The 27,821-nt window shown below is 49.6% G+C and overlaps 1 protein-coding gene across 1 annotated transcript; it reads left to right on the top strand.

The window, feature by feature from the left end:
• Positions 1-79: 79 nt before the first annotated feature.
• On the top strand, positions 80-16,832 carry LOC148217284 (uncharacterized). The gene is made up of 14 exons (XM_088158742.1): positions 80-236; positions 3,354-3,416; positions 5,269-5,383; positions 5,651-5,971; positions 7,426-7,470; positions 10,561-10,647; positions 10,861-10,897; positions 11,273-11,324; positions 11,903-12,017; positions 12,414-13,559; positions 13,801-13,899; positions 14,900-15,659; positions 15,859-15,940; positions 16,565-16,832. Exons 2-11 carry the CDS (start codon positions 3,382-3,384, stop codon positions 13,840-13,842), a joined length of 1,995 nt encoding a protein of 664 aa, XP_088014868.1. The 5' UTR covers positions 80-236; positions 3,354-3,381; the 3' UTR covers positions 13,843-13,899; positions 14,900-15,659; positions 15,859-15,940; positions 16,565-16,832.
• Positions 16,833-27,821: the final 10,989 nt, after the last annotated feature.

Here is a 27,821-nt window from a genome sequence, read left to right as displayed (position 1 = left end):
CGCTCCATCCCGGAGCTCTGCTCTGCCCGCTCCATCCCGGAGCTCTGCATTGCCCGCTCTATCCCGGAGCTCTGCCCTGCCCGCTCCATCCCGGAGCTCTGCTCTGCCTCCTCCATCCCGGAGCTCTGCATTGCCCGCTCCATCCCGGAGTTCTGCTCTGCCCCCAAAGCCTGTTTGGCAGAGCATTCATTGCCACAGGGCAGGAATTCCTCGCCCGCACGGCCGGCTTGTGCCAGGTAATTCTGCACTTGGCTACCAAGGGGCAAACTGGCTGGGCACGGATGTCCCTGCTGGCCACCAGCGCTGGGCATCAACAGGAGCATCTTCAAAGCCAATGCTCCTGCTCCTGCAAGCTAGCAGCAGTGTGCTGAGAAAGAGCCACTAACCAGGGAAATTACCTTTAAGGCATTCTTTATATAGCAAATATTTAAGATTATTATTCCCCAGCTTAGATCAGGACAAATTACAAGGTTGCAGCAGGCCGTGCTGCTGCTGCTGATGCTTTAATCCCAAATGTCTCCAAGCCAATCCCTGGGAAAGGAGGGTGACATGGGGAGCACAGAGGGCCCTTGGTTCTGCCCCGTGTGCTGACAAAAGGCGCCAGCACTGAGAAGGAGAAGGCTGAGGGCAGAGCCAGCAGATGTGTGTCAGGGGGAACTTTATTTTTTGCTTTTCCTGGGCAGTGCTTGCAGCAGCTGCTCCAGATGTGGCCTGGGATTGCCCCATTGGGAATGGGAGCAGCTGCCAGGGGCTGTTCTGGCAGTTGAATTGTGGCAGCCAGGTACTCCAGAGGGAGGTGGCAAAGCCCTTGTGGAAACACCCACACCCCAAAGTGAAGCCAAAGTTATTGATTTGTTCTTTTTCCAGTTTCAAGGCTCATGGCTGTTATCATTATAATAGCTTTGTATGTATATTCATATGTTATATTTATCTAAGTACAACAACCACCAGAATGTTTGAATCATTCAAGGCCAGGTCTGACAGACCTTTGAGAAACCTGGTCTAGTGAAAAGTGTCCCTGCCCATGGCAGAGGGGCAGAATCTGGTGACATTTAAGGCCTCTTCCAATGTAAAGCATTCTGTGGTTCTATAGATTTATGGTTCTCTGGTTCTATGAGTCCAGTATGTTCCCTGACTGGATGTCAAATTGTTGCTTCAAATATATATGTAAAACACCAAGCTTTGCCCATAAAAATATCATGGGAAGGTTAGTGATGGCAACATTTGAAAGAAAAGCTCTTGAGATGGGTACATCAAGTTTCTAAGCAGTTTTCAAGCAGTTTCCAAGCTTCCTTGTTCCACTAGAGCAGCTCTTTGCCTGGAACTGGATGGACAAAGCAGAAAGAAGAGCAATCAAATATGTCTTGCTAAGGGATGCAGAAATGAGCCTGGCCAAAAACAGCCCTGTCCAAAGCTTGTAGGAATTGCCATCAGGGTACTTGGGTACCTGCTTTCCTCTCCAGAGTGAGGCAAGCTTGTGTTCAGAAGCACAGCCTGGTTGCAGGAGCATTTGTGCCTTGTGGGAATAGTGTGGTCAAAAACCCGGCCCTGTCAAGGGCATTTGCACAACTTTTGGACTGTTTAGTGAAATCTAGATTTTCCTGCTGGCCACTTGTGTGCTTTGTGGCCATGTCAAGGATAAGCTGGTGACAGGGCAGGCTTCCCTGTCATGCTGTTTATTCACATGTGTGCATGCATCTCTCTCTGCCCAAGTTCTGCCAATGCCAGGTCCACTCAGCAGAAATGGGAAGAAAGTTGGAATGACTTCTCCCTGCATGCACTTCCTACTTCTCCCACTTTTGTTTCTCTTGAAATTCCAGTGGGCACCATGTTCTTTGAAGGCACTTTATTTCCCAGCCAGCAGGATGGTTTTCATGCTCGTGAGGGAAGAACAAAGATGCAGTGTTTGTTTGCTTCCAGGTGTGTCCTCTTAGCTTGGTGTCACTGTCTCTTGTGAGGCTTCCCAGCTGCAGGGGGAGGTGGGGCTCTGGCAGGATCCCCATCCACAGGATTCCCATTCTGTGGCTTGCAGAATGGTTCCCTGCTGGTCCCTTCCCTGGTGTTACAGCCATGGCTTGGAGCTCAGCTGCTCCAGCTCTTCCCCAAGTGTCTGTGCTCCTGTTCCACACCACTTGCTCTAAGTGGGGTGGCTCACAAGACTTCACAGAAAACTCCTGTAGCCTCCTCCCCAGCAGGAAATCATTCTGTTCTCTCTGGAGTGTGAGATGCTGTAAATGAATGTCACAAATTGAAATGGAAATGTTCTCAGTCCTATTTCAGCCAGTTTGAATTTTTTTACTTCTGCTGAGAGGATCTCGTTACCTTTTTATCTAGAGCTGTGTTTTCAGGACTTTATTTCCCTCCTTTTCTTTCATTCCCCTTTCCAAAATTGCTGCCATTTATGTGAGGCCCATTTGTGTTGGAACTTTGAAGCCTGGGAATTTTGAACTTTCTGTGCTTTCTGACACTGACTCTCAAAAGAACACTGCTTTTGGCTTGAGGCCTTGGAGAAGGCTTCCAAATTAGAGTGATCAAGTTAGAATCACTGGTGTGTAGTTAGAATAGAAGTGTGTAATTTCACATGGTGAAGGGTTTGGAATTTGGGATTTCAGAATATAGTAATGGGTATGGAACAAGATGGAGGTTCCTGGGCATTGTTTGTTTTCTTTTTTTCCTTCTTGTTCCTTCTTCTTCATGATTTCAGGTAGCGGTTTTTGGTTGGATAGTTAGTGCTGCACTGTGGGTCTCAAGTGTTTAGTTATTGAGTCAAAAGTATAAATAATATAGAAGCTTGTTCTTAATTGGATAGTTAGCTTTTAAAAGACTTTCTAACTAGCTAAATTCACCTCAATTTTCCTACTTTCGGCCTAATAGCTCGAAGTGTGGAAGAACTCTCCATACTTTAGATAAGATTTAATAAACAACTAAGTTTGAACAAGAAATTTGTCTTTTGAACATTCAGTTCTGACTCTAAGTGAAAACAGAAGAAAAAAGATAACCACTGTCACATTTGGTTATCTAAAAGCAGGGTTCTTAGGGCGCATTTGTTCTGAAAATTGAACCAAATATCCTGGAGCCTGCAGCAGTGGTGGCCTGGTTTGTCATGCTCTTGGCCAAATCTGGAGTTAAGAGCTGACCTGAAATGCAGCATCACCACTGGGGGAAGGGGAACATGGATCTCTCGGTTCCCCCCATTCTCAGCTATGTGTAATCCCCACATTTGGATCATTGATGTTAGGAGCACTGCCAGAAGGGTATTCCAGGCTCCGAGGGTAGCAAGTCCCTGCAGATCGTGGCCTCTGCTTTAATCATGAACTCCTGCAGATGGTGAATATCTGTTTGTTCTCTTCCAGAGAAGCTGACTCAAACTGAGGCTCTAAAATGCAGCCAAGAGGCAACCAGAACAGCAACATCAGGTAGAAATTGATTTGATGCAATCTTGGCTTCCCAGGTGCCGTGCTGAATGTTGAGAGGGTTTATGAAAAGAATCCTCCCTCCAATGCAAGAATCAGAATCCCTGAGTGGGAGAAATAAAGGTTGTCCTGCCAGTGGGATTTTCAGAGGTCCTGTTACAGACCCAGACCTGGATGATGTTGTGGGCCAGGGCAGGTTGTCTGCTGAGCTTTCTGAAGCCAATCTCTCCTAACTGGGGCCAGGGCACTCCCTTCTGCACTTTGGGATGCTTTGGGCCCTGGAGTATTTTCCTGTTTCAGTCTGTAGCAAAGCACAAGAGTTGTTTTTTTTCGGGGTGGGTGCAAGTTCTTATTTCTTGTGGAATATGTTTGGAGAGGATGAGAACTGAGCTGATGTTTCAGGGCAGACATTTGGCTCCCTCTGCCTCTCTGAGCAGTCAGGGTGATGGGGTTTTCCTGGTGACACATCGAGTGTTGACCACCTGCAGCAAGTACAGCAGTGTTTTTAACTCTGCAGCTGTTTTGCCCCTGGAGATGGAGAGACTGGGACTGTGGAGTCCCCCTGCTCCAAGGCTGCCAGGTGCCTGGAGTTCCCAAAGCTTCTAACTTTCCCTGACCTTAGGGAAACTGTGCAGGGTTCTGAGTGGCAGCAGAGCTCAGGTGTGCAAAGGCTTTGAAGAGCATCTTGACAAGCACCTTGAATGGCCAGGTCAGAGATGGGCAGCAATGGTGTCTGCAGGGCTCTGGAGACTGGGAGAGCTACAGGCTCATCTTCAAGGATTGGGCATTTCAGCAGACAGCAGACACTTTGCTCTGAGTTTGGAATGTCACCTAGTGCAAAAACCTGGTTTATTGTAAGTAATGGCACTCAGAATGAGATGAGGCAGCTGTGCCTTGGTTCTATGGATGATGAAACTTTCAGGAGCTGATTACTGGTGTGGTATTGGAGAAAGTGCCACCGCTGGAAGTTGGATGGGCCAAGAAGAATCCAGGAATTGTATGTATAAAGCAGACTGTGCAGTAGAGTAGAAATAGATACCTGCATCCACTCTGCCTACATGCTTTTCCTTCTCCTATGTCCACAAATAGCAGAGGCAGAGTTTCCCTCATTTTGCAGTAGTCTTTCACAGAGCAGGGACAGTTTAAAGGATCTGTTTTGCCATGATGGGACACAGCTTTATTGGTGTTTTGCTATGGGGCTGGTGGGATTGAGTACATGCAGATGTGGCTGAGGAGGAACAGGGGCATTTGACATGGTGTTTTCTGAATGTCTGAGATTTCCATTCTAATGACATTGATGGGATTGCTTGAAATACAGCTACATGATTTTCTGTGGAAGCAGCTTTCTAAATATCCATTTACAGTAGAGAGTGAATTTCCAAGGCTGTTTGTAAAGTGGACAAAATTCAATCCTTGAAAGTGGCAACACCTTCAAAAGAGAGGATTCTCTTTGACTCTCAGGGGGAGAGTGAGGTGAGAGGTGTGAAGAACAAGCATGGCAGTTTCTCCATTGATGATTGCAAGTGAATTTGCCAGCTCATGTGCTGATCCCCCTCAGTGACTCAGCGACTGCTTCTCCATTTGTTTCACAATGAAATGGGGGGAGAGTCTTTCCCTTCTCATCCTTGTCGATGTCTGGGATGAGGAGCAGCAATCCCTGAGAAGGATGTGTGCTGTGTCCCAGAGCAATGAGACACACAGGGGACAGAACTGATCTGTCCACTGTCAGCATCCTGAGGATTTCAACATTGCTTTGCTGCTGGACATGTGCCCTTGTGGGAAAGCCCCAGTTTGTGCACAGAGTATAAAAACGGGTTCAAGTGTTAACTCTCCTTTCTGTGTCTCCTTCTGAAAGCCGGAACAACAACAGAAACCTGCTCGGCCGTCTGGAGCAAGAGAGGCGGAGGAGGGAGGTGGAGGAGAAATACATATCCCGGGAGAAGACTCCTGTCTTTGCCAATCCCTACAAGGTAATGGGAGTGGGGTGCAGGCTGGAAGGAGAGGAGGAAGGAGGCTTGGGGGCCGAGAGGAGAGCTGTGTCTTCTGCATGGGCTGTAGCAGACTTTGGCCCAATCCCTGCAAACACAGCATCTTCCCATCTGCTCCACTGAGCTTGCCTAACTTCCCTAGTGGGGATGCATGGTGATTCCATGCAGATGCTGAGCAATGTCTCTTGCAGAGCTGGCTCTCCTGCCTGGGCTGTTTCTGACATTCCCCTCTCTGTTCCTGTGCTGCAGACCAATAAAGAGGATGAGCTGTCATGGCACATCAAGCACATGCTGGGCGAGTGGGACCTCAACCTGATCCCCTGGCAGGAGTCCCCTCCAAGTCCTCTGTGGTTTCCAGAAATGTCCAAATCCATGTCACAGACCTGCAGGAGTGGTCTGGCCTCCAGGAAGACAAACCCATATGAGGACATAGGGAAGGAATTCTCACTGCAATCACTAGGCCTCAGGCCTAACACTAAGCAGAACTCTAAGGACTGCAATGAAGTTGTCTCCAAACAGAGGCCAGAAGCCAAAGCTCCACCATCCAAAATCCTTCCTGAGCCTGTCCAGGTGAGTGCAATTGTTGGGGCCCTCTGTTGTTGGCAGTCCCTCAAGGTCAGGGGATCATCACACTCCTGGCTGGTGGCTGAGCCTTGGCACTTGGTTCCAGATGTGCTTTGGGGTTTTGCCAGGCTCATCCTTCAGCACTGGGATGTTGCTGTGCCCTATGGGAGGTCGAAGTTCACAGTGCTGAGCCATGGCAGCTGGGCCAGGAGAGCCAGGGAGATGGTTTTCAAACTGTGTTTGGCCTTTGGGAGGAGAAGGAAGAGCTGGAGGCTGCAGTCAGCTTTTCCTGGAAAAGGCTGGTGATCAACTGCAAAGGACTGTAGGCAATACCTTGTGGAAAATGAGAGGAAGCTGAGAGAATAAAGCAGAGCAGGAGCCATTCTTCTGTGCCAAAAAAATAAAGCACCATTCCTGGTCTCAAAGTCTTGGAAATGCAGAGTGCTGCAATCAGCCCTCAGGCCAGCAGCAATGGGCAGTGTTTGTCCTTGCTGCTTGGATGAGTCTGATTTTATTGGAGTGAATGACAAATGTCAGGGAGTATCAGTGTGAAGAAAGGAGCAGGGATGCTGCATCTTCCTTGGAGAGGGTGGTGAGGGAGGGGAAGGAGGGGGTGCCCAGAAACAGCTGGGAGAGGCTTGGAATCCCTGGCAGCTTCTGCCATCAGCTGGGGGTGGGCTCAGCTCTGCAGAACATGCCCAGCTCCAAATCTGGCTGCTGAATCCATCACTTGGCCAAGCATGGGAGAGTGAGAAACGGTAGCTGGGCATTTGCCAATGCTGCAGGGGCAAGAAGAGGATGGCTAAAGTCAGCCAGAACTTGCATAAACTGTGTTGCATCTTTGCAGATGTGTCAGAACTCTGTGTCTTATCCAGACTGCTGTGGCCTTTAGAACAAGAAGGAGTCTCATTTTATTTGGGTGAATGAGAAATATTCCTCTTTCTCTAGAACTGGCTTAGAAAAATTGGCAACCATTACTTCTGACTGGTTTATTTTAACCAAGGAAGCTTTTTGCTCAACTCTTTTAAATGCAGAGGGAGCCTGTGCCCCTGAAGGCAAAGCTTAGCTGCTTAAAAAAAGGGAGAAGACTGCACAAACATTCTTACATAACAACAACAACAATAATAATAATAATAGTAATAATAGTAACAAATAATAGTAATAGTAATAGTAGTAGTAGTTTAAGAATGGAAACAATATTTCCTGACTGCCAGGTTCCAAAGGGAACACAGACATTTTCCTCAGAGGAGGAGAAGGTGACTGTGGGGATTTCAGCTGGTTTTCCACCTGGTCTCCATTATTCACTCCCCTTCAGATGGGCCTTTTCATCCTTACTGGCATTTTATTATTAATGGACTCGCATGACATTTTTGGAGCTGTTGGTAAGCACATGCTGGCTGAGTGCATGTCAGTTAGTAAAAAACCCAAATCAACTCCTGCCTCCCTTGTTCTTGTTTCAGGAAAAGAAGCCCATTGGTGTGCCATCCACTGAAAAAACTTGGAAGGTTGGTGCTCTTCAAGAATAGATCTCTGTATTTCTTGTTTTGCATACATGAAGGAAATGGGTGGGGAAGGAATGCATTGCTCAGCTCCTGTTCACTCAGCAGATGTTTCCCTCCCTGAAAGTGTGTTTTGGGGTGGGTGAGGAGAAGTCGAGATAAAAGCTGGAGCTGTAAGATGTTGTAAGTTCAGCCTTCCTCTCAGTCTGTAACACTCTCTAGAGCAGTTCAAGAGCCATCCCATGACAGCTCATCCTAAGCAGCCAGAGCTGCTCCTTCCTCAAGCTGGAGGTTTCCATTCCCGAGCTCCCCTTGCCCAAAGGCTCTGGGCCTGCTGCCTTGTGTCTGGGCTTCCCAATTCCCATTGCCAACAAAGGGAAACCAGCCCCATGCTTGCAGCACAGGGTGTTACAGAGACACAGATGCCCTTGAGCTTCTGAGTGTTTCTGAGAGGGCCAATGTGGCAGCAAACTTCTCTTTCCTCTCTCCCATTGTTTTCAGTAGGCTCTGCATTTGTAGAGCTGTCACATGTTTGAACCAGAGGACGAATGGAAAATGCTTCAAGAACTCCCACTTTTGTTCCAGCTGTCGTCTCCAAATCTGATGTTTTTCATGGACATTTGAAGCATGTCATGTGTGGAAGCACAAACCCCATTTTACCTTGACTGTCAGCAAAAGCTGACAATAATGATCTGAGTGTGTTAGGCAGAGGTGGGAGTGCAGAGTGCTGCCCACCAAGTCAGCTTTAGATGGTGCCTACACCAGGCACACACATCTTGAAATCCTCCCCACTTGCTGCACTCTGCTGAATTCCCTGAGCTAACCTTGCCTCCCCCTCTCCTCTTTGTTTTTTTGAACAAAACAGGTTGTGGAAAAGCCACCTCCTTCACTTGCTCCTCCAAGGTACAGTTGTGTTGGCAAACAACCCTCTAGACCAAACTAGAAAAACAAACCTTTTCACATGAGGGGGAGATGGCAAGGGGTTCCTGGTTCCTCTTATAGCTACAGGCTTTGCTTTGTGGCTGCCTGGAGCTGCTGTTGAAAATTGGTTTCAGTTTTATGGGGTTTTCAGGAAAGCTCCAATTAGAAAGGAATAACCCGGGCATGCTGGAGTTTGCCTATGAACCAGACTTGGATTTCCCCAGGTGTTCCCTTCTTTTCTCCTCCTCCCCTCCTCCAGTGTGTCTGTAGATCCTATGTTTTTGTCTTAACCAAGGAACACAGATGGAGAAGTGAAAACATAAGGGGAAGAATAAAAAAACCCTCCAAAATCCCACCTGAAATTTGTTGGGCTCTATTGGAAATTTTCCTTTGAGGGTTGTTGCTTTCAGAAAGGCACTGGCAAGTTTTGGTGTTTAATTTAGCTTTAGTTGGCAAAAGACAGGTTCACAATACAGCAGTCAGATCCTGTTTACATTTTTGTCTGGCTGGGTGTGATGTTGAAGGTTTGATTATTCCCCCAGAGGGGTTTTGATGCTGGTTCTTTATTTTTGGAGCATGGCAATGTGTTCCCCTGGCCCTCTCCCCTCTGCTCTCAGTGGCCAAACACAGGATTTGGGTTTCGATTGGAATGCTGCCATGTCAGTGGGATAAGGAAGTAACCTTTCCCCTGCTGCTGTTTAATTTTGTCTCCTGGGGGCCTTGCAGAGCTCTCCAGCCCCAGCAGAAGAGGGTGGCACCAGCACAGCCCAGCAGCTGGGAGTCAGGGAGCTCCAGGGACTGCCACAGCTCGCCAGCCTCTGCACTTCCAGGAGCACCAGCACCCAAGGTGAATGCAAATCCAATGCAGAGGCTGCTCCACAGCAGCCCCTTGCCTCCCTCTCTGCAGTCTGAGGGCAGCCAGGACAGCAGACCTGAAATCCTGTCCCTCTTAGTTGTCCCCTTGAGACCTCTGCAGCAGCAGAAGACATTTCTTGCCCTCTGCTTCCCTTTTGGAATTTGTCAAGAAACAGCCCTGCTTGGACTTCTGGAGCCTAACCTGGCAGTGTTCCCCCTTGTCCTTTGGCATCATTGTCTGGTCCTTCTGGAGTTTTCACCCCAGGATTAGTCCATTTTGAAGCTGAGAGATGAAACCTGGAGTGCATGTGCTGGATCCTCTGCAGTAGGGATCTCTGGGCTGTGGCCCCTGACTGACTGATTTCTGGTCATGGCTGTTTTGGACAATGGCTCTAGACGTGAAAAATTCCTCCTTTCATTTTCTGCTTCTTTCAGTCCTGTTGATGTAATATTTTCTTAGTTCCGCTTGGTCTCAAAGATGACCCTGTCTTTGATAACACAGTCCTGCAGTGCTGAAGGCTGGAGCCAGCCTGAGTTACCTGAGCACGAGCAGTGCTCTCAACTGGAAGCCAAGCACCAACTACACCTTACAAGGGTTGCATTTTAGCCAGGGCTATTTTTTTATTTTTTTATTTTTACTTCAGAAAGATGAGTCTGATTTTATTTGAATCAATGACAAATATTCCTCCTCCTCTAGAACTGAACTGAGAATTTCTCTAGAATTAGGAACCGTTATTTCTAAACTGTTTTTTCTTAACTCATGAAACTTTTTGCTCAATTCTTTCACATGCAGAGGCAGCCTGTGCCCTTGCAGGCAAAGCTTAGCTGCTTCAATAGCAACTAAAGGAGAGTGATATTCAATCAAGGGAGCAGACTGCAGGAACAGACTGTCTTGAGAACAGGAATAAAAAGTCAGCAATGGAAACTCTTTCCTGACTGCCAGGGAAGCCAGACATTGATCTCACAGGAGGTGACGGTGGTGGCTTCAGCTCTTAATCCTTACTAGCATTTCTTTATGAGTGGACTTGCATGGCATTTCCAGACCTGCTGGTCAGCAAATGTTTGCTGAGTGCTTGCTTGTTTGCTATCAATGAGTAAAATATCCAAACAAACTCTCACTGCTCCCTCTTCCTTGTTTCAGCACATCCTGCACGTTTATGTGCAGTCCATTGAAGGAATCCTGAAGGTGGGTGCTCTTCAATACCAGATCTCCTGTACAAATCCATGAGGAGGTGGAACCCTCTGGCTCTGGAAGGTTGAAACTCCCTCTGTGTCCATCAGCAAAACTCCTGAGAGCTGCTTCTCTCCCTCTCTTTGCAGGACATGAGCAGCCCCCTGTCACCTCTCCTGTCACCTCTTCAGACACCAACTAAAGCAGAGATTTCCAGACTTGCAGTGGCAACAAAGGTAAGCCAGCCCAATTTTCCCAGGGCTTCTGATAAATTACAAAAGATCTTTCTGCTGAGCAGAAGTCCAGCTCAGCTGTTTGGCAGCTCTTAGAATGTTTTCAAAATATTTCTTCCAAAATGCACATACCCCTAATGTGCCATTAACACAGTTTTGGAGTCAGTAGATGTGTTGTTAAGCTGCATGGCAAATTACTTTGTCCTTTCATTCTAGGAGTCCCAACCTGATGGATGTGCAGCACAGAAGCAGGGTAAGTAGAAATGAAAGAAAACCCAGTTCTTTGTGTGCTGACAGGTAATTTTGTGTGTTATATGGAGCAGAGACCATCAAGCATTCACACTGATGAAGCAGCATGATTTCCTCTGCTTTGCTGAGCAGGGGTGAATTGAGGAATGGCTTAAGAAACTGTAAACAATCATTACCTGGAACTCCAGATAGCAGTTCAGCAGAGGACAAGCAGTATTTTGTTCATCACTGCCATCTGGAGTGATGAACAATCTTGATCTTTGAGGGGCAAGCCCCTCCTGGAAGAAAGCACCTGCCTGATCTGGTGCTCAGAGACCAGAGGGTAAAATCTGCTACAGGTCAGGTAAATAAACACAAGCTTTTCATTCTTGATTTCCAGAGCAGGCTGGTGCAGCTTCAGAAACGTGGCTGAGTTCTGAGCCAAGAACATTGTAAGTAACCAGACTGTTCCAATCTCTGCTGGGAAAATAACCTGGAATGAACAAAAATTTGGGTTATCTTAAGTCAGATTTTTCTCAGAAAACTTCAATGCAGGGAATTTTCACCAACAGAAAAATTATTATTTCTTGATGGACTCATGAAATGGTTTAGGTTGGAAAAGATCTTGAAGATCAAGTCCTATAGTTAATCCAACAACACCAAGTGCACTAAACCATGTCATGATGACAGCGACTGTGTTTTAAACCAAAATAAAGTGAAAGTGAAGAAAAGGCCCCCAGGTCTTCATGTACCAGACTGAAAAAGTCTTCTTTTAATCTGTGGTGCTTAACATCACACTTTGTGCTTGTCAACCTGCTAATAATGCCGTTGACAGCAATAAATGCTAAGGGATACCAGCTGAATCTGATCATTCCTGGATATGGTTTTGAAGCCTGGCAGGACTAGTAAAGCTACAGCTACAAAAGCTATAGAAATGTAGCTGTGAAATTTGAAAGTAATTTCCTGTGCCCAAGGAAAACACTTCTAAGAAGTTTTGCAATGATTTTTTTCTTATTGAAAAATTGAGCAGCTCCGAGTCAGGGAGCTCCAGGGACTGCCACAGCTCCCCAGGCCATGACCCAGAGGTCAGCTCCAGTGACAGTGAGGAGGACCTTGCAAAGGTGCTGGACCTGCCAGCACCTGAGGTGAGTGCAGAGACCATGGAGAGGCTCCCACAGCCCCTGCCCACTGCAGGGGGGTGTCCTAGGAAGGAAGCAGATGTTGTACTTCTCCTCTGGTTCCAAATGCTGCCTGGTGTGTCCTGCAAATACTGCTTTGTTAGACCCCTCTCACTCCAGTGAAGGCTTAGCTATTTGCCCACAGGCAAATATGGGTTTTTTATTGAGCAAATATCCATCCATGGTGCTTAAGGAGCAAGTTAGGGCACATGGCCTGTTAGTTTAGAGTAATTCTTCACAGGCCAAAGCCCAGACCTTACAACCTCTGGGCAAGAGTCCCTGGGCTCTGGTGAGCTGTGCTAGGACAGAAAGAGCCCATAAAGGCATCAGTCTTGAATCCTTCGTTTCTCTTTTTGTTGGCAGCCTGAGCCACCAGCTGATAAAAAGTGGTGGCTTGGAAACCTGATGACCCAGGCAAAGCGAGGAGCAGCACCAGGACAGGGTCCCAGGGAAATTGCCCGTGGGAATGGACGTGAGGAGGGTGAGAAGCAGGAGCAGGGCATCAGCAGCCGCTCCTGCCAGCAGCACTCCAAGGCAAGGGAGTCTCCTCACGAGAGCTGTGGCCGAGTGGCCAAGAAATCCCAGCAAACCTGTCAGCAAGTGGCCAAGGGCTCTCAGGAGAGCTCTGGCATGCCAGCCAAGACATCTCAAAAAATCTCTGGCCAAAGGGCCAAGGATTTCCACAAGAGCTCTGGCCAAAGGGAAAAGGATTTCCCCCAGAGCTCTGGCCAAGCAGTGAAGGATTCTCAGAAGAGCTGGAGCCAAGTGGCCAAGCATTTTCCCAAGAGCTCTGGTAAAGTGGCCAAGGAATTTCACACCTGCTCTGTCCAAGGTGCCAAGGCTTCAGAGAAGAGCTTTGGCCAAGAGCAGGAGACTTCTCACAAAAGCTGTGGCCCAGTGGCCAAGGACCCTCAGAAGAGCTCTGGACAAGTGGCCAAGGATGGTCCCAAGAGCTCTGGCTCCCTGGGAAAGGATTCCCAGAAGAGCAGTGGCCAGGTGGATCAGGCTCCTCAGCGAGCTCATCTTCAGACTAAGCAGAGCTGCCTGCATCCTCCTGGGCTCACCAAGGAGCCTTTGCCCAAGGAGTCTGTGGGTACCAAAAGGCCTGGAGAGCCCCTGGAACACAACAAATCCAAAAGGGTGAGGAAGGAGGAGAGTGAGCCTGGTCCTGGGGAGGTCACAGACCAGCCCTGCAAGGATCAGCTGGAAGTCAAAGAGAAGCCAAAAACCGACAGTGAAGACCCAAAGCTGGCACTTCACAAGCCCTCTGAGGAAAGAGAGCACAAGGGCTGCCCCCAGGCCAACACCAAAGGGTTTTTGGAGCCTGAGCTCCTGGGAGATGCTCAGGAAGGTGATGCCCTCATCCCCAAATGCCACAGGACTGGGGATTTGCACAAGGAGAAAGTGCCCTCACCTCCTGGGGAGAAGAAGTTGTTCTTGTCTGCGAGGAAGCCAGACTTGAAAAGAAAAGAAATGAGGAATCCTGAGGAGTCCCCTAGAAAGAAGAAGGTGAGAGGGGCAAGGGGAGGTGGGTTTGGACAATGACCAAGGTGGTGTTTGAAAACCCCTTGTGGAGATTCCCTTCATAGGTTGGCACTAGAGCCATGATCTTTCTCCTCTAAAGACAGCTCCATGTGTTATTTTTTGTTTTCAACCAGAATCTGTCAAACGGAGCTGTACTGGTCTGTACTTTATGTGAACTTTCAAGACCTGACTGATTTTTTTTCCCTTTTTTCTTTCTTCCTGTTAGAGGGACGACAAGGGGGATACTCCCAGGAAGAAAAAGGAATGAGAAAAAATCCCCCCCAAAATTTCAGCCTTCAGCAAACAAAGAGTGCAGTAAACTGAAGTGAGTATGCAGTGGTGGGATGTGTAAATCTAAATCAGAAGGGTGAGAAAAAGAACTGTTTCTTCTGTCCAGACCCTTGGGAGTTTGCTTTCAATTTTGTGTGCCTTCTGCAACTTGACCTGCTGCAGATTGGCCTTTCCATGCTGGAAGCAACCAGTGCAGAAAGCAGCTCTGCAGGTGGAGGTGGGTGAGGGTAGGGAACCTTTCCCTCCTGACATCTTCTGGAAGCTCAGAGGTGTTTGGGTTGGTGCTTGGCTGGGGGAAGGGATGTTCCAAGTGCAGTAGGAATGGCAAAGCTTTAATTGTGGAGTTCTTTGCTCCCTTTTCCTTAGGGAAAATGAGCAGCTGTCTTAGTCATGTGCTGGCTTTTGGAGTGGGAGGGGCAGGAGGTGTTTCTGGGCAGAGAGGGCTCTGGATCAGGTTGGGGATGGTGCTGTGCTCTGTGTCCAATGTGATGTGCAGCATCAGCTGTGCCAAGGCAGAGCAGCTGGAGAGCACGTGTGCAATGTGTAGGGACCAAAGCATGGCAAAGGTGGGTGCTGAAAGAGGGGAGAGGACTGTCCCATGCACAGCAGAGTCAGGCAAGAAGTGCAGCCCCACATCTGAGCCTTCCCACTGCGTTTAACTTCATTTCCTCCTCTTCTGAGGCTCCAGTCCATGAGCTGGGATTCACTGCTTGCTGTGTTCTCAGAAACTTTGAGGAGCTGACTAAAAATGGTGGAAATGAGCAGTAGTGAACCAAGGCTGAGAGCTATTCGGTGCTGCTTCTTGCTGCCAGAGTTCCCTGGTCATCCTGATTTCAGATGATCAGAAATCTGCTAGGCTATTGTGTTATTGAATGTTAAAATCCCTGCCAATTAAAAGTCCCTGTCACTTGAAGCCTCTCAGCTTTGGAAGCGTTGTCCAGTTGAGACACTGGTGAGAACTGGTACAGGATGTAGCCAAGTTTTTAAGAACATTGTATGTGCATCATATTAATGAATTTCCTTCTCTTGTGCAGAGCATCAGAAGCTTCATTCCAAGCTGAGAGGAAGAATGTGGTGCTGCCACCACTGCTGGCCGTGACTGCTGCACAACGTGCACCAAACTCAAGCCAAAAGAGACTCAGAACCGAGACTGACAACCTGGACCTGCCTGCCACGGATAACCCTGCCAGGAACCAGGAGCCAAGCACAGGAAAGTGGAGGAAGATCCCAGGGAACAACCCCAGGGCATCACCATGGATATCCAGGAGAGCTGACAGGAGGATTCCTGCAACCCACACGTGCTGTGTGATTCTCTTCAGAAACATCCTCTCAGATAAGTAACTCTTTCTGATTGCAGCCAACTGCAAATGCAAGACTGGTGTAAAAAGGAGTATGTTTCTAAACAGAAATCTTTTGAATCTTGTTTAAAAATAAGAAACAACAAACCTGTGGGTGTGGCTGCAACCTGGGCCTGAAGTTTTATAGCTTGCTTACAAAATTCTTCATAACCCTTGCAGCTTTGCATTTCTGGGTTATAAAGTTGGATTTTACTGGCTGCTTGTTAAAATTTGGGTGTTTGCTGTTGGCTTGGGGTGTGGGATTTAGGATGTTTGGGGGAGGGTGGGGCTGTGAGTTAAGCCAGGCTGTGCACACTGTATTTGCTGCCTTCTAATAGCTCATTTTTTCCTGATAATTTTCCTCCTTCCAGCCCTCACTGCTCTCTCAGCCACTGAGAAGGAAACCTGTCGCTGAATTTCTCCATGCCTGGGAGAAGTTTAATGATTCCAAAGCACTGTGAGTTGCCAAGTGAGAAGCCAAGGTTCCATTTCCATTATTGGAGGGATTGCTGGGGAAGGAGGCGAGAGGGGGAGATCCTGGAGCACAGACTATGCCTGGGACAAAGGAACATTTTCTCTGGAAATTCAGGATAGCCGGCCTTTGGAATTGCTTTAGGCATCCCTCTCTGACCAGCTTTCTCTCTGTTGTTTTTCAGGGATCTGCAGGGTTGAGAAGAATCCTTTCCCAGAGACTTCTCTGCCAAATGAAGACAAGACAAGGAGACTGAAGTTGGAGCAGTAAGTGTTTGTTTCACAGCCCTGCCTGCAGTTTCTGAAGACACCAAACAGGGCTGGCCCTGCAGCCACCCCAGTTGCTGCTTCCTTATTCCTCATTTTGGGAGCAAAGAGAGAGGGAGGGATGGGGGAGAGCACCTGCTGAGTAGCTTAGCTACAGCTGGGCAGCACTTGGACTTTTGACTCCTTGCTGGGCTTGTGACCAACATTTGCCAAAAGGAATTCCTAGAGCTGCTGCTACGTTTTTGTCCAGTTTAGTCATTACAAATGTCGTGTTGTCCTGTGGTGCAAGCAGTGGGGAATAGTCAGAAGCTGTAACCTGCCATCCCACGGGGCCTTTGCAGTGTCATTTTCCATAAAACACAAAGTTTTGTGGGCCCCTTTGGGCAAAGGGATGCATTGCCATGATCTGCTGGCAAACTTGCAAAAGGAAAAAATCGGGATGTGCCTGGCAGAAGGGCTGGGAGGCTGTAAAAATCCTCTCCATAAAGAGGCAGCTGCTGAAAGTCAAAGAGCTCTGCAGGTTCTCTTTGAGTAAAGTCACTCCAGTCATTGAGTGTCTTCTGCCAGACGTGCCTGTTGGATGAATCTAACCAAATGTTTTCTCTATCCCTCCTTTTGTTCCAGAGATTTCTGCTGAACAAAGCCAAGAGACGTGACCAGGAGCCGGCCTGAGCTCATCCACTGAACGAGACAGAATTTACAGTGACTGAGACTGGAGCCCAAGTGCCTTCACTGGGTCTCCAGGATGTAAATAGTTCCATGTTCTCTGCTCTTTTGGAGCCTCAGAAACAGTTTTGTTTTGTTCATTTTCTTACTGTTCAATGCAAAGCACCTGCATATTTTTTGGTTTGTTTTAAATACAGTTTGAAGTTCTTTTGGCTATCTCAGGAAAGCTTTGTGTTTTTTGAGGGTAATGCTTTTCTGCCTTGCAAAAGAAGAGATGGAGGGTGGTACCTGCCTTTAAAATAACCAAGTGCAAGGAATTTTCGGGATGGGCCCATGTGCTGGTGGTCTATAAACCTGTCTATTATGAATAACTAACAGGACAATATTGCCACCTATTGCTGACAGGAAATCTGCACTCAGATTGCTCCTGAGGGTCTTGCTCAGTTTCAGCCTTGTCAGACCCAAGTTTGGGTGGCAAAATGACACCCAAGGTGTGGTTGGAAACAGCTCTGCCTGTCTCCCGTGCTGAAGGGATGGGACTTGCAGGGAAGATTCATACTTGGGCTGCTTTTTGGCATTTGGGTTGGTGAGGCTGGGAAACTGCAGTGGGTGCCTGGGACTGCTTGGGCATTGTTGTGAGTCTGAGAGCTTCCAGGGAGAGGAATCTCTTCTGATAAAGGAGAGATTAAGTGGCTGAATGTGGAACATAAGGCACATTTTGCATTTGGGTAATTGCCTGCAAGCACTGGTGGTCTCAGGGAGTGTCCAAGAGCAGAATTTGGAACCAAAGTAGGGCATCCTTCCTGTGGGAGAAGACTTGGGCATGGTTCTCTCCTTTTCTTTTGTATCATATACACACCAATCACTTTTTATTCAGTTGCAAGAAAATCAAGTCTAATTCCTTATGTTTTTTCGTGTGCAAAAAGGCCCTCGGGATCTAAAAATCTGCCTGCTACCATCCCATGCATGCCTTGTTTACACAGCAGGATCTTGAATCCCGGTGAGTCAGCTGGGCACACATCCCAAACATCCATCCCTACTCCTGCTGGTCTGGCTGTACTCGGGCACTGCCCAGAGCAAAGGAACATTTCAGTGCTGCAGCTGAAGGAGTCACAGAGATTCTGAACTGCATCCACCCATGGATTTCAGATCCTGCTAAAGCAAATCAACACCTTTCACATTGCACCAGTCCATCTAAAATTATTAAATCGAGTTATTACCAGGCTGTTCAGGAGAAGAATTGCCTAACTTTAAGTGTATTTATTATTGTATGTGAAGACAATGTGTTCCATGATTGTCACTACTGGTTTATCTTGGGTTTTAGTTTTATTTTCTGTTACAATTCATCCTAAATTGTGGCTCTTAGGGTGCAGCAATTTCTAAGCAAGTTCTCCCTTCTCTTCCCTAGAGGGCAGATGACACCCACATACAAGCAACTGCCAGCCTGATAACATGACAGCAAAATAAAGTTCTTGGCAGGACAGCTGAGTTTTACACCGATAAATCAGGGACCAACGTTTTTCACAAGTCCTACACTGTAACAGTAACCACGTGGAGTGCCAACCTCCAGAAGCCCCAAAAGCCTCGTAACACCCACAAAAGCAAGCTGCTCCTCTTCTCTCTTGAATGACCAGACTCTCTCTTTCCAGTCCAAAGCTACCAACCTCCCTGCTGAGGTTCTGTATATTCCTTCCAGATGAACCTGATCGTTTCCTCTTTCTATCCAGTAGTTCCCTGGATTCACAAAAATTCCCAAGGATTTAGTCTAAACCAAGGAGAGAAAGGGACTCCTTCTATTCTTCTAGCCATGGTTTAAAATATGCTCAAACCACCACACTCTAACTCTGACAGTCCACAAATACGAACCTCCCCCCCTTAATTTTTAAAAGGTTAAGGACACACAGCTGCAGGAGAGAGATTATTTTAATTTGTCCTGCTAGGTTTACACTGTCCTTTCGCCCTTTGTATTCAAAACCTCTCCTGGCTTAATCTAAAACTATCGAGCAAGAGCTTGCCTAAACTGCCGGGCTCTTTGAACTTGGGCTTCAGCAGCCACTTCCATCAGCAAAGTACAACAGAGCAGCCAACAACACAGCCTGAGTAACAACACAGAAAACAGCGCAGAATTACCGGTTTGTTACAATTGTAACTTTTGTCACAAGAAGGCAGTATTAAAATACACAATTTCAAATCCAAAAATACACAATGACAGCGGTGGCAGGGACCGGTTAAACCCCAACACCAAGAGTTACAAGGAATACCGTCCCCAAAACCAGGAATCGCCACACACAACCCGAATCCCAAAGTCAAAATCACTGCGGGGAAGGGTATTTCTTTATCAAGGGACAAAGTATTCACCTCTTTTCAACACAGCACACAGCATGCGGCAATTTTAAATGTTCACCCCAATCGCTTCTCCCTTCTCCAGCCATTTCGGTCTCCTGAAAATGAAACGCCAGGGATGGGGCAGCATCTCAGAACCTGTCTGAGCCCATGGGAACAAAGGTTCCACACGTCCTCTCTGATCTTCCCTCATTCGCCTTCCACCCATTGTCTTTTGTCCCCTCCAGCCCCTCCAGTGCAGAGCCTGGCTCTGTGTTCTCCATCAGCTCCTGGGTGGCTCTGCCAGGCTGGCATGAGGAGCCCCTCAGCCTTCCCTGCTCCAGGCTGGACAAGCCCAGCTCCCTCAGCCTCTCCTCACAGCCAAAGGGCTCCAGCCCCACCTTGGAGGCCCTTCCCTCACCCTGCTCCAGCTGCCAGACATCTTTCCTGCCCTGGGCAACCCAAACCAGGCCCCAGTGACCTGGATAATCCACGTCCTTGATGTCCTGGTCACACAGCCCTGGCCCCTTGTCCCCGTGTCAGGCTCTGGGGTTGATTTGTGGAACATCCTTGGGGGAGGCTGTGGCTCCAGGTGGAGCAGGGGGATCCCGGGGGACAGGGGACCCTGCTGGGCATGAACAGCATTGGACTTGTCTGGGGAAACTGTGAGGGGGGCTGGGGCAGAGTGACCAACCCAGTGACCTCACACAGCCCTGCTGTGATGTCACACAGCCCCTGCTGTGATGTCACAAAGCAGCCCAGTGATGTCACAGCCTGCTCTGTGAGTCATTGTCTGCTCTATGCCATAGCTGCTCAGTGACCTCACATAGCCCACTCTGTGATGTCATAGTCCACTCTGAGACCTCATGTTACCAGATGATAAATTGCCCACACAAGTGAGCTAACACAATCCTTATTCTCCAGAACCCTTGGCCTCTGGAAACTGCACAATGCCTGTTGTATAAGAAGGGGAACTGGAAGTTTGTAGCTGTTGGGGCTTTGGGGTTTGGGCCCCGAGCTGCCACAACGTGCCCGGATAAGATGTCCCACAAGGAACAGCCTTTCCTGGTGTCTCAGGCAGATTTCAGCCACGAGGTACGAGGATGCAAGCAATGCCTGGAGTCCAGGCCTTCAGCCCATGTTGTGATTTGAGCCTTGCTTCCAAAGTACCTTTGGCCAGCAGAGGAAGGAGACCGAGGAAGCTGCAGGGAGATTCCACAGACACTTTATTTCTTCCACGAAGGGGTCTCAGGCAGCAATTCAATGGACAAGGTACTAACAGGGGCTTTTGTAGGGTCAGGGTGTCTTGAAAACAGACCAATTATTTAGGGGATTGTAAAACGGACCAACTGCTTAGGGATTTTAGAGAAAAGGGACCAATTGCTAAGGGGATTGAAAATGGACCAATTATATCACAGGGAGATAAAGTGAAGTTTGCAAAGGGGGGAAATATATGGGCATTGGTGTCTTCACAGTGGGTGTGGTCAGGTAATGTCAGGTGGCTAGTCAGTGGGAAGGTGTCAGTGGGAAAGTGTCAGTGGGAAGGTGTCAGTGGAAGTGGTGAGGTGGTCATTGGGGTGTAGTCAGTGGAGGTGGTCTGTGAGTGTGGTCAGTGGGTGTGGTCAATGGGTGTGCTAAGTGAATGTGGTTGATGCAGGTGGTCAGTGGGGGTGTGGTGAGTGTTTGTGGTCAGTGGATGGGGTCAGTTGGGTTTTAATTGGAGTGTGGTCAGTGGTTGTAGTCAGAGATTGTGGTCATTACGGAATGGCCAATTGGTGAGGTTAGTGAGGGTGGTCAGTGCATGTGGTCATTGGGGTGGTCAGTGCATGGGTCAGACTTGATGATCTCGAAGATCTTTTCCAGCCTGGCTGATTCTGTGATTCTCTGAAACCACCCCTGGAGAAGTTGCAGGATGAGCCCTGGGCCTCCTCTTCACAAGGTCCAGCAGCCCAGGTCCCTCAGCTTCTCCACACAGCCCCAAAGCCCATCCTGTCAGTCCTGCAGAGCCTCTCCAGCCCCTCCTCATTGCCCACAACAGGGAGCCCCACACCCAGACACAGCAGCCCAGATGTGCCCCCCTGGCCTGTGGTGCCTCTGGCAAGGGAGCAGCAGGAGGCACTGCAGGACTCTGCAGACAATTCCTGAAGAACTTGGAGGATGATCCTGCTCCCCAAGTGATGTTCCCATGGTGCCAGCTCAGAAATTGAAATGGGGAGTGGGGCCAGAGAGGAAAGGGCAAACAGGGATGGGCTGTTTACAAGGGAGGGGACAGGGATGGGCAAGAGGAAAAAATCTGGATCAAGAAAGAGGAAAGAAAGCAAAGCTGAAGCCAAGGAAATGCTCAGGGAAGTTTGAGGGCGCCTGCCAGGCAGCCCTGGCTGTGAGCAACAACATCTGCAGTGGGACAGGATACTCACAGCCCATGGGAACAAACTTTCTGGCTGACTTCAGAGGCCACGACAAAGCTGAGTGGTTTCCCTGCCGTCCCCCAGCCCTTGCTGGCCCCAGGGGCTGATGGCATTTGTGCTCACTCAGCTCCATGTCCCCACAGCAGCACCATGGGGGTGCTGAGCCTGCTGTGTGCAATGCAAACAGGGGCTCCTGAGCCAGTGCTGCCGTGTGTGTGCCTGCAAGGATGCAGCTCCTGTGTGAGCTGGGGGAGAGGCCAGGGCTGCAGAGCAGGGATGTTGTTGGCAGGTGCATGAGGACGCTCTGGGACGCTGCCCTGGGGTGTCCAGTGCAGTGGGGATGGATCAGCCCCTGCTCTGCTGCTCCTTGCCAGGGTGTCCCCCTTGCAGGGAGCTTGCAGAGCACCAGCCATGCTGTTTGCCCCCAGCCTGCCCACGGCCAGCCTGGGGCTGCTCCCGGGGCTTTTCTGTGCTCAGCATTGGGCTGGCCAAGTGTTGTGGAGAGAGCCTGGCCAAGGAGCCTGGAGCCCCCAGGCCCTGGCCTGAGACATCAGCGCTGCCCCAGCAGTGCCCATGGCCTGTCCCTGCTGCAGCCCCGGCACTGCCACCCCCAGGGCTGTGCCCGGCCCCAAGAGCACTCAGGCCCTGCAGCGACACGAGGGCCAGGAGGGCAGCGGGGCAGTGGCACGGGAGCAGCACTGGCAACACCAAGTGCTGCTGCTGCTGGGCACAGCTGCTGTGCCAGCACTGATCTGCCCCCAGCTCTGCACACAGACATTGCTGCTGCAGCTCCAGAGAAGGGAACAAAAGGGGCATCTCTGGAGAAAACTTTGCTGGAAGATCCTTTCATATATAGCCACCAAGAGTGCAGCTCCTCATTGACAGAGTCTGTGGCCACAGGGAATGTGGAGAGAAACAAAATGAGAAATGACACGAGCAAAGGCGTCTATTTGTGGACAATATCGAAAAACTAAAACAAAGGAAAAAGGATCCCACAACTAACCAAACAAGAACTATCAAAAATGGCTTTTATTTATGTGATTTTCATTATTTTTCTGGAAGTTTAATGTCCCTAAAACCCTCCACTCATCAGTCTCCACATTGCACCCTTGAGCTCCTGGTTCCTCAGGCTGTAGATGAGGGGATTCAGGGCTGGAGGCACCACTGAGTACAGAACTGACAAGGGGAGATCCAGTGATGGGGAGGAGATGGAGGGGGACTTCAGGTAGGCAAACGCTGCAGTGCTGAGAAACAGGGAGACCACAGCCAGGTGAGGGAGGCAGGTGGAAAAGGCTTTGTGCCATCCCTGCTCAGAGGGGATCCTCAGCACAGCCCTGAAGATCTGCACATAGGAGAAAACCATGAACACAAAACAACCAAAATATAGAACAGCACTTATCACAATGAGCCCAAGTTCCCTGAGGTTGGAGTGTGAGCAGGAGAGCTTGAGGACCTGTGGGATTTCACAGAAGAACTGGTCTAGGACATTGCCTTGGCACAGGGGCAGGGAAAATGTATTGGCTGTGTGCAGGAATGAATAGAGAAAGCCACTGGCCCAGGCAGCTGCTGCCATGTGGGCACAAGCTCTGCTGCCCAGAAGGGTCCCGTAGTGCAGGGGTTTGCAGATGGACACGTAGCGGTCGTAGCACATGATGGTCAGGAGGGAAAACTCTGTTCCAATGAAGAAGATAAAGAAAAACACCTGAGCAGCACATCCAGCATAGGAGATGGTCCTGGTGTCCCAGAGGGAATTGTGCATGGCTTTGGGGACAGTGGTGCAGATGGAGCCCAGGTCGCTGAGGGCCAGGTTGAGCAGGAAGAAGAACATGGGGGTGTGCAGGTGGTGGCCGCAGGCTACGGCGCTGATGATGAGGCCGTTGGCCAGGAGGGCAGCCAGGGAGATGGCCAGGAAGAGGCAGAAGTGCAGGAGCTGCAGCTGCCTCGTGTCTGCCAATGGCAGCAGGAGGAAGTGGCTGATGGAGCTGCTGTTGGACATTTCATCATTCTAGGCATCGTGGACTATTGAAAGAACAACATTGAAAAACTGGGACAGATTTCCTTGGGTCAATTCTGTGCAATTATGTTAGGAATCCTCTCAAAACTAGTTCTCTTCCTGTGGTGGAACTTCACTAAATATTTTTCAGTTTAGTTTTATGCTGCTGAGTTACTGCCTCGTCTTCAACATTACTCTCAGCCTGAGCACTGGAGAGCACAAAGGGAAATCACGACTCTTTGAGCCCCAGTACAGTCAGATATCATGGTCCCACATAGGTGCCTCTTGCACATTTCACCCTCATTTAACCCTCTATTTCAGGGTTATCACCCTTAAAACTGTCTGGAAAGATAAAGTTGACTATTTGAATGGTCCTGTTTTTAAGTCAGTTTCTGTAAACCCACTCTTACCCTGGGCAGCTGGACAGGGAGCATATCCAGGGTTCCTGTGGCTCTCTGCTGCCTGGAGTTGTGCCTACTGGGAGCTGTTTCTCTCTATCCAAGCCTTGTCCCTGCCAGTGCTGCCAGAGCCCAGCCCAGCCCTGGGGGCTCAGCTCTGCCCTGCACACCCCTCCCAGCACAGGGCACTGCCCAGGGCCATCTCCCTGCCAGCAGGGCCTTAAGGGCAGCTCACACAAACTGAGGTGCTGCAAGCCAAGGTGCTGCTGCTGTTGTCTGTAGGCACAGGAGGGTGAGGAGGCACTTTGTGAGGGAGATGGGAGGCACAACTGCTGATGCCCAGTGGGACAGCGCAGGAGTGTCAGTGACACAGACACACCTGACAGCCCCTTTGCCTTGCCTTGAGGAGAAAGCTGAGAGCAGCCCTGGCCATGCAGCACCATCTCCACAGCAGGAGGAATCTGCCCTGATGGGGGTGGCTCCTTGCACCTCCAACTTCTCCCCAGAGTCCATGGGGAGCTGCCAGGCAGGCTGAGAGCTGTCCCTGGCAGGTGGTACATGGGCTGGGCTGGCCAAGAGCCCTGAGGGCTGCAGGAGCTGCTCTGCAGGACAGCCCTGGGCAGCCCTGGCTGCAGCCCCAGCTTCAGCCCCTGCAGCCGTTCCTGGCAGCAGGAGCCGTCCTGCCCTGTCCCTCTGATAGTGCCCAGGGCAGCCCGGCTCTGCAGCACATCCTCATCCTCACTCACCGTGTCCAGGGCTGTGAAGATGTTTCCCCAAGTGCAGTCTCAGATCAATGTCTTCCCAGTCCTGATTGCCTTGAGCCTGTCTGTGCCTGGCTCCTGTGCCCTCAGTGCCTGCAGGCAGTGCCCTCAGCCCTGCTAGTCTGGGAGAGGAGCTGCTCCTCAGCAGAAATGTCTTTTTGAAGCTTCTCTTGGTTTGCATTGGGAGCTGCCTCCGTGCCAGAAGCTCAGCAGCACAGGCACAGCACAAGAATTTTAATGAATCTCTTGAGGCTTTAGTTTGTTTTACATCATAATCATCCCCTGAGAGAGTGTTTAAAAAACTTTTCAAGATCTAAAATTTAAATTAAAATACTGAAATTTCTTGAAGTTTTAATGGGTCCCACTGTGGGACATGACTGAGAAAGTGTTCCCTATTTCCCGTTAGAGCAGGAAATTGGAGGCAGAGATGACAGGTGGGGACAAAGAGAAGCCAAGTCTTGGTGCCCTGGGGCACAGCAGGGTCTGTGCCACCAAGGGCTGGGAGGAGACACCTTGTCCTGAGCCACTGGGGCCTCCTGGCACAGCCCCAGCAAGGCTGGCCACTGGCACCCCTTGTGCTGCCCTCAGCATCCCCCCACATCCCAGTGGCCTCAGGGATCTGCTGGGACGAGTCCCTGGGGAGCCTTGGTCAGGAATGGCCCTGGGGGCTCCTTCATGCTCCCAGGGACTGCAGGTTTTTCAGAGCACTATGGGTTTTGCTTTTGCCTTGGAGTCTCTGAGATCTTTGTGCAATTATGGCCTCCAATTATCTGCTTCAATTAGTCCCTTGAGAGACTTTGTCAGTAATGATACTCAGTGGGGCTCATTAATATTTCAACGTACTCAGTTTTTTAAGGTACTTGGAGTTTCCATTTTGACACCAACTCTTTTAGTAGTTTGTGCAGTGATGCCCCCAATTTTCTGCTTTAAGAAGTCCCTTGAGAGAACTTTGTACTGACACTCACTGGGGCTCATTAATATTTCAAGGAACTTCAGTTTTTTAAGGTACTTTCCTTTTTCCTTTCTTTTCTCAGTCTCTGAGACATTTTTGGGCAATCCTGGCCTCCCATTCTCTCCTCCAAGCAATCCATGAGGAGCCTGTGTTGGGGATGGACCTCAGTGGGACCCATTAATGCTTTGAGACACTTTGGGTTTTTCTTCTGCCTTGGACTCCTGGAAAGGTTTGTGCAATCTGCTCTCAGGCCCTGAGGTTCAAGAGCTCCGCACCAAATGCACCACGGGGTTCATTGGGATCAAGGAAGTCCTGACAAACCATGGCTCTGCCTTGATTTCCCTCTGGTCTGGTGCCATTCATTAGGAAGATTTTCAAATCCAATTATGGAGAAATATTTCCAAGAGATTCTAAGAAATATCCATTCCTATTTTGAAGGGTGTATTTCATTGCTATTCTCTTTAGAGCAGAGGTGATTGCAGCATTCTGTGATTGATATTGAAGCAGGGTCTCTCCTCAGGAGGTCTGGCCTGCTCACAGAAGCTGTGCCTTGAGGTCTGAGCCAGTGTGGACAGCCTTGCTCCACATTGCCCAACCCCATCCTGTCTGTCCTCACTCACCTGGGACCTGCTTTGCTACGAGAATTGGCTACACTTAGGCCAAAAGGAGTTTTCCCTCCCCCTTTTTAAAATTTTTTTTAGTTTTTGAAGCAATCAAAAACTCCTGAATTTCCTCATTGAAAACAGACACCTTGTATTAGTGTGTGCCAGCTCAAGGTACTACCAAACAGGTTCCCCTTTCCCAAGTCAGAAACCGGCAAGGAATGTTTGTGACCTTTGGTTTCCTTGGTTCCACAAGGCCTTGCTGGGTCACCATGCACTGCTGGTTCCAAGAGATTCTGTACTGTCACAGTGGAGATTTGGGTCCATGGGTGTCACAATGCTCTTTTGGGTTCCATGAGGCCTTGATCTGTCACAATGGACTTTTGTTCCTCGAGGTTCCATACTCTCACCAATGGTCTCTGTAGTTCCAGAGTGTCACAATGGACTCTTGGTTCCATGTGGCCCCACAGTGTCACCGTGGTCTCCTTGGTTCCACAAGGCCATGCAGTGTCACAATGGCTCACAGGTTCCATGAGGCCCCACAGTGTCACAGTGGCCCCTTGGTCCCATGAGTTTCCCCAGTGTCACAATGGTTCCTTGGCTCCACGTGGCGCAGGTGTCTCACAATGGACTCTTGGTTCCGTGGGGCCCCGCAGTGTCACAGGGGTTTCCTTGGTTCTGTAGGGTCACACTGGACACTGCAGCGCCCCCTGCTGGCCGGGAGGACCTGGCACTGTGTGAGCACCTCCTGGTGGATGACCCCTGCAACTGTGAGTGGCTTGTACTGGTTTGTACTGGTTTGTGCTGGGATGGGGTCTAGGGTGTGCTGGGACAGGGCTGAGGTCACTGGGTTGTACTAGGTTATACTGAGAGAGGGTGTGTGAGTGTCCAGGAGGGCCTAGCACTGTGTGTACTGGTTGTACTGGGTTATACTGGTTTGTACTGCGATGGGGTGCTGGGGTGTTAGTGATTTGTACTGGGTTCCAATGAGAAAGGGAGAAGGGGTGTGTCTGTGCCTCCTGATGACTGGGAGGACCTAGTGGCCGACTGTGAGTTATACTGGGTTATACAGGTTTATACTGGGATGGGGTGCTGGGGATGAGTGGGTTGTATTGGTTTATAAAGGGTTATACTGGGATAGTCTGGATTTTACTGGGTTAAACTGGGGTGTACTAGATTATACTGGAAGGGGCCTTGGGGACGCTTGGCACTCCACTGTGAGGAACTTCTGGGGATGCTTGCCTTACTGGTTTATACTGGGATGGGGCTTGCGACCTACTGGGAGTGACTTCAGGTTGTGCTGGCCTTACTGTTTTCTCCTGGGAGCTGCCACCATGGGCTCACGGGCTCAGGGGTGGCGCCCAGCGCTTACTGGTTTATACTGGTGCCTTCCCAGTGTAAACCTGGGAGCACCAGGACCACACTAGGAGCCCCTAGACTATACTGAGTATGAGTTTGGGTGCATGAGACCTTACTGGTTTATACTGGGATCTGCTGCCATGAGCCTCAGGAGCTCGGGAGTGGCTCCAAGTGCTCACTGGTTTATACTGGTGCCTTCCCAGTCCATACCTGGGAACACTGGTAGGCACTTGCAGCCAGGCAGGACCTCAAAGCTGAGCTGGCCTTCACCAGGGCCTTGCTGAGCCGCAGCTTCTCCAACTTCTTGGCCTGGCAACACTGCCTGGGGCTGCTGATGCCCACCAGGAACTACAGCAAGGGCACTGCCCCCTGGAAGGCTGAAGGAAGGTGAGGGATTCCCCAAAAAATCTCCCACAATTT

The sequence above is a fragment of the Sturnus vulgaris genome, unplaced genomic scaffold (assembly GCF_052056855.1).
Source record: "Sturnus vulgaris isolate bStuVul1 unplaced genomic scaffold, bStuVul1.hap1 Scaffold_87, whole genome shotgun sequence".
NCBI lineage: Eukaryota > Metazoa > Chordata > Aves > Passeriformes > Sturnidae > Sturnus > Sturnus vulgaris.
This window is presented reverse-complemented; position numbering and strand designations above follow the sequence as displayed.